The following is a 6,049-nucleotide window of genomic DNA, read 5'->3' as shown; positions in this document are numbered from 1 at the left end:
ACTTGCCCCCAAACCAGAGAGGGGGTGCAGTTGTGGGTCACAAGAAAACATTGTCAAGGATCTTGAAAGCCCAGGTGTATATGAAGTGCAGCCCTATGTTGTGCTCTGTCCCACAAATATCAGCACTGACCTAAAACTCTTCAAATCAGCAGACCCCCGAGAAGGAAACTTCTGCCATCCGGTCCTCAGGGCCATGGTGCTGTTTGGTGCAACCTTTGTGAGCAGAGATGCTTTTGAGAGGTAGTGTAGCTTTGTGCTGAGGCCAGGGAAGGATTAGGAGCCCTGGACCATGATAACACTTCATTGGGTGTAAGACTCTCCGGTACCCCATCATTTGTTGGAAGACACACTGAGAATAGATTCCATAAGGTTAGTCTAAAGGAAGCACGTAAAGAAAATATTTCAGATGGATGAAAAACTCACCTCTTTTCTTATAAGCAAATAGATGACTTGCAATAAAGTATATTTTTCATATCTCCCACTTTAATTTACTTAGACGGTGAATTATATGAAGCCTGAATAAAACATGCAACCTATACTTTATTGGGATTTACAATGCTTTCTATCCTAGAGGTTATGGGGTGTATGGAGTTTATGGAGAAAGGGGCTGCTGCACGTGGCTGTGCTTCACATGATTCCTGAGCAGATGCACTGGGTTAGACAAAACCACACTTCTACTGGACCAGGGGAGAGCATCGTGAAAAACAGGGGAAGTTGCTTAATTTGGTACTTGGAAAGTTTTGGAGAAAACTGTTCTTGCGCTTTGAGAGAGAAATGCCTCTGAAGAGGTAGCTTCCCACAGTTTCTCTTTTGGAAAAACATCAGTTAAGTGTTTTTGTTATACTGCACTGGATATTTATAGTAATTCCCACAAAAGTTTGCAAATGTCTAAGGCAGGCTTTTGGCCTCAGGAGCTCCAAGGAAACCATTACTCCCAACTTTGTCCCAAAGGATGTCCAATGAGATACTTAGCTCAGACAGTCCAAGGGCAAAAGTAGACTTTGGGAACAATTAGTTAAACTTCAACTCACTATGACTTGCAGATGAGGAACCTCTGTTCCCTTCTTCATGTGATTTGCTCAGCCCATCTCTTCTAGAGGCATGGAAGTCCCTGAGGTCAGGTATGGCTAGATAAATGAAATATGTAAGGTAGACATGAGTCTGAGTCTCACTACTTATCTGCTATGTGAATTTAAGTGTTTCTCAACCTCTTTAAATTCATGTTTTCACTTTATAAAAGGCTACAAATAATAATCTTTATTTATTTTAACATTTTTAATGTTATGTCCTCCCATTTTTAATCCTATTTATGTTTATGAATCAGTGTACAGAAGAAGAAAGGAAAGAAGGAAAAGGGAAAGTAATTCTTGAATACTTCTTATGTTTTTTCTTTTTCTTTTTAAAGATGTATGCCCTTCCACTTACAGGGAAGACGTGTTTGCTTTTAAATTGTTGCAACCTATTAAAGATTGGATGGATTACATTACAAAATTACTTTGTTACCTGGAAAACCATGTTACTACCCAGCCCTCTGGTGTAAGAATTATCTGCAAGATATGACATTACAAGCTAGGTGCCTTAAATGAGGATGAAGTGAGAGGTCCAGAGTGGGCATGGAAGGAGAAAGATGGGCGATGGACATTGAGGTGGAAGAATGCCATGAATAGATTATACCTTGGTCTGCACTTTGCTGAAGTGTCTAGTGGCAACCAACAAGCCCATGTGTCTCAGAGAAAATCACATCCCAACATCTGGCCTTTTTAGTTACAAATGGACTAGAAGAATCCTGAAGAAGGTTTTTAGGATGTTGCTTAAAGTCTTTGAGCCTCAGATTCTCCATCAATTAATTTAATTAATAAATTAAATATATATATATATATATTGCTGAGGAAGATTTGCCCTGAGCTAACATGTGTTGCAGTCTTCCTCTATTTTATAGGTGAGGCACCATCACAGCATGGTCACTGATAGATGAGTGGTGTAGGCCTACACCTCAGAACTGAACCTCGGCCACTGAAGTGGAGTGCACTGAACTGAACCACTAGGCCACTGGGGCTGACCCTGAAGACCTACTTTAAAAAAGACTATAAATACTAAAATATGTAACATATGAAAGGAAAGAATCCCTGGCTCAGAGAAAGTGCAGAGGAAATATTTGTGCTTTTGTTTACCTTCCTTAGACACAAGAAGCTGAAGACTAAAGAAATGAAATAACTCACCTAAGGTCATCTTGCTAATTAGTAACAGAACTGAGCCTAGAATGCAAATCTCTTAAGTACAAGTCCAAATCACTTTTTATTTTAATGAGATATACAGTAATGCCACAAGATTTCTTGGCCTGGAAAACAAGAACAGCCAATGAATGAGTCCATGCATTAAACTTCCCAGTCAAAAAGCCCTAAATTAACTCCCTATGTTTGAGGGAATAATTAGGCTTCCCGGTTCTGGTGCAAACACTTTGCAGGAGCTAGTTTCAAAGGAGACAAACTGGCCAAAGGCAAGATGCTGAGTCAATGATCTCTTGATGTTCCTTCCAGCTATGAAGTGAACTGACCCTGAGTGCTCATTAAAATTCACTGTACCCTGAATGACTGGATTACCTAACTGGACTCCATGTTCTGTCAAAGCAATGCCAGGGTTTTACTGAAGGCAGTTGACTACAGTCATTCATTCATGGAAACTGTAGAAATGGGATGAGATGATAACTGAGGTTTGTATTATTTTAAGTTGGACCCACCTCTGTCTCACCTGTAGTTTTAGGATGAATTAGGACCTTAATTTAAACTCTGCTCATTTAAAGTTGCATCTTACTAAGATAAGGGTTCCAGTGAATAATTCAGAGATTGGCAGAAAATTAATATCATATATTCTTCTTTGGGTCTGAAATGGAAGATTAAGCAAAGAAAAAAATGATTATTTAGTATTTTTGTCTATAATACTCAGTAAATAAGCATTTTATTAGTGTTAATGTGTTGAGGACTGAAATATTTTCTGTAAATAATTTATTCCAGAGGCCATTTGGGGATCTGAGACAAACAAACCTTAATTATGGGAATGACATGAAAGATGTGTCTGAATTTGAATGATTTTTTTATTGGTTGTTATTCAAATAGAATTATTTTGACCTAGGTAGAAGACAAAGGCAAGAAAATTCAAATAACCAAGTAAATCAAAGTAGTATCCTTTCTTGAAACCTATTGTTGACCCTCAAATGTCTCTGGTTTCTGATCCTCCTGTAGGGGAGGAAAGTCAGCTCACTGTATATGCAGCTTTAGTACTGGTTTCACTCATAACAGGTTCCCTCAAGAGTGACCTTTGATCGTACTTGTGTAAGAGATGCTCATTGCTGACTTCCTTATGGAATCTGGCTCCTCTTCCTCTCCGAAAGCTGATAGGTATGGGGTGGTCACCTGACCCAAGAGAAACTCATCCATAAGCAAGCCTGGGCCAATCAGGTTTTGTCTCTCAATAAATTCACCAAATGATGCAAATTCTGTAGCAGATGGTCATGGACCATGTCAAATGACGGGGTCATGTGATACAGGTACACCTACAGTTAGGTTCTGAGAATGCTCCAGTCTCTGCCCTTCCTGAGTCCCGATTGTTTTTCATCAGTCACAGACATCAGTGTCATAAATATAAACTTCTTTTCACTTGAAATAGTTTGAGTGTCTGTTCCTAATCTCTAAGATATTTTTGTCTTCCTTCCATAAGGTTTTTTTAAAGCATGAAGTGAATGGCAAGCAGTCTGATTTCTCTTTTCATTCTTTTTTGGTTATTGGATTCTAAGTAAGCATAAAATTCAACTCTTTTTAGTTTACATATGAGGATACTGAGTAACCAAATTAGAGTTGATAAGTGATCTACGGATGAAAACCTTATTTCTTGACTCTCATGTTAGTGCTTTTTTTATTTCATTACATTACCTCCTATCAAAAAGACCTATTCACAGAAAGTTTTTGTATAAGAAAATTTGACTTTTTTACTCTTAACTAAAAATTTTTTCAAAGTTAAATGTTTTATTTTTCATTGGAAAACATCGTTATTCTGTACCACACTTTCCTCATGGCATTTTTCACTTCCTTATTCCTGAAAGTGTAAATCAAAGGATTGAGCAAGGGAGTTAGGATGGTGTAAAATATTGCCCCCATTTTGTCAAAGGAGAAAGCAGTTGGAGGTCGTGCATACACAAATATGCATGGGACAAAGAACAAAACCATAACAGCTGTATGAGATCCACAGGTGGAAAGAGCCTTCCTCTGCCCTTCAGTACTATGGGTTCTCAGAGAGAGCAAGATGACACCATAGGAAAGAAGCAATAAGGAGAAGATTATTATGCAGATAAACCCACTGTTGGCAGCCACCAAAAGGCCAAAGATGTAAGTGTCAGTGCAGGCAAGCTCCAGTAATGGGTACAAGTCACACATGAAATGATCGATGACATTGGGGCCACAGAAGGGCATCTGGAAAGTAAAGAGAATTTGCATAATGGAATGCAGGAAGCCTCCTATCCAGGCTACCCCCATTAACATACCACAGAGCCTCCAGTTCATGATAGAAGAATAATGCAAGGGTTTGCAGATAGCCACATAGCGGTCATAAGCCATGGCAGTGAGGACAATGACCTCCACCCCAGCAAAAAAAATGCTCAGCAAAAAGCTGGGTCATGCAGCCTTCAAAGGAGATGGTTTTCCTCTCACAGACAGAGTCCACAATCATCTTTGGGGCAATGGCAGAGGAGAAACACGCATCCAGGAAGGATAGGAAAGCCAAGAAGAAGTACATAGGGGAGCCCAGGAGTACCGGGCTGATCATGACAGTCACCCACAATTAGCAAGTTGTCCCCGACAGTTGCGATGTAGCCCAATGAAAATACAACAAATACTATTTTCTGAACATTTGGATTCTTTGAAAGCCCCAGGAGGACAAACTCAGTTACAAAGCTTTGGTTTTGCATGATTTCCAAGGGAAAGTTGAAAGATACCACAAATGAAGAGAAAGTTATTTCAGACCAGTTTATGGTATCATAGTCATCTACAAGTGGAGGCATCCATATGAAAAATTATCTTATGTGCTTCTGTCATCATTGAGAAAACAAAATTATAAAATTGTGGAAGGTGGTTTGGGAAGTTAGGCAGAATTGAGGTGGAGATAAATTATTAAATACATTAAAATAGCCAGAGTTTCAGTTTGGGGGAATGGAGGTATTCACATGTGGAAGAGATGAGAAATAGTTTTCATCTCAACCACCAACTCTGATCACTTAATAGTGGTTTTCTGGAGTGAATTGTTGAGAAGGATTATAAAGTCATATGCAAGATCTGAAGAAAAGAGGGCTGCCAGTTTATTAGTGGTGCCTTTCATTGCATGGAGTTGGAGCACAATGACTGGCACACCATCCCTGATCAGGAGACTCGTATCTACAAATAGAAGAAGAAATAATGCCCAGTTAAAGAAGCAATTGAAAATCATGACTATTCTCCTAATTATTTCTTTAAATGTCTGAACTGAATTGGGCCTTTAAGATTAATTAATTTGCTTTTTTATAAAAGAGAAAGCTCTATGGTAAGGGGCCTACCTCAATACTAACAGATAACAAGTACACATGTGTTGAGTTGGTGTTTTTCTTCATTTGCCATTTAAAAATAAGAACAGAGGTTTATAAAAAAATAACAATACCTAACGAAGAGTGTTATCATTATGACTAAGTTCAATAGTACGAGGAAAGCAATTATTCATGGCTTAGTGCATGGGAAACAGCCCATGGTAGGTCTTATTATCCCTATTTTACTGGGAGGTAACTCATGCTTAAAGAGATAAGGCCAAACAAGTAATAGATGCTGCATCTGGAATTGTAACACAGGCTGGTTTCAACACCCAAGTCCCTCCCACTGGATCAACAGTGAAAGAAGCAAAGATTTTTCTTTTATAACAAGAACTTTAGAGCAGGATTGGCCTTTCTACAGTCTCCATCCACCTATAGATGGTAAAGCCTTCTGATTCCTTTGTTCATGTTTAAATGCAGCCCCTTAATGAAAGTCAGAGAGCA

General features: G+C 38.9%; 1 protein-coding gene across 1 annotated transcript; it reads right to left on the bottom strand.

Annotated features, from left to right (window-relative positions):
* Positions 1-4,019: 4,019 nt before the first annotated feature.
* On the bottom strand, positions 4,020-4,957 carry LOC138917724 (olfactory receptor 4C15-like). The gene is given in 3 exon segments (XM_070235922.1): positions 4,020-4,643; positions 4,645-4,824; positions 4,826-4,957. Coding segments are annotated over 3 exon segments (936 nt in total).
* Positions 4,958-6,049: the final 1,092 nt, after the last annotated feature.

Source organism: Equus caballus, chromosome 15, assembly GCF_041296265.1.
Source record: "Equus caballus isolate H_3958 breed thoroughbred chromosome 15, TB-T2T, whole genome shotgun sequence".
In the NCBI taxonomy this organism is placed as follows: domain Eukaryota; kingdom Metazoa; phylum Chordata; class Mammalia; order Perissodactyla; family Equidae; genus Equus; species Equus caballus.
Note: the sequence above shows the minus strand (reverse complement) of the source record. Positions and strands in the feature narration are given on the sequence as shown.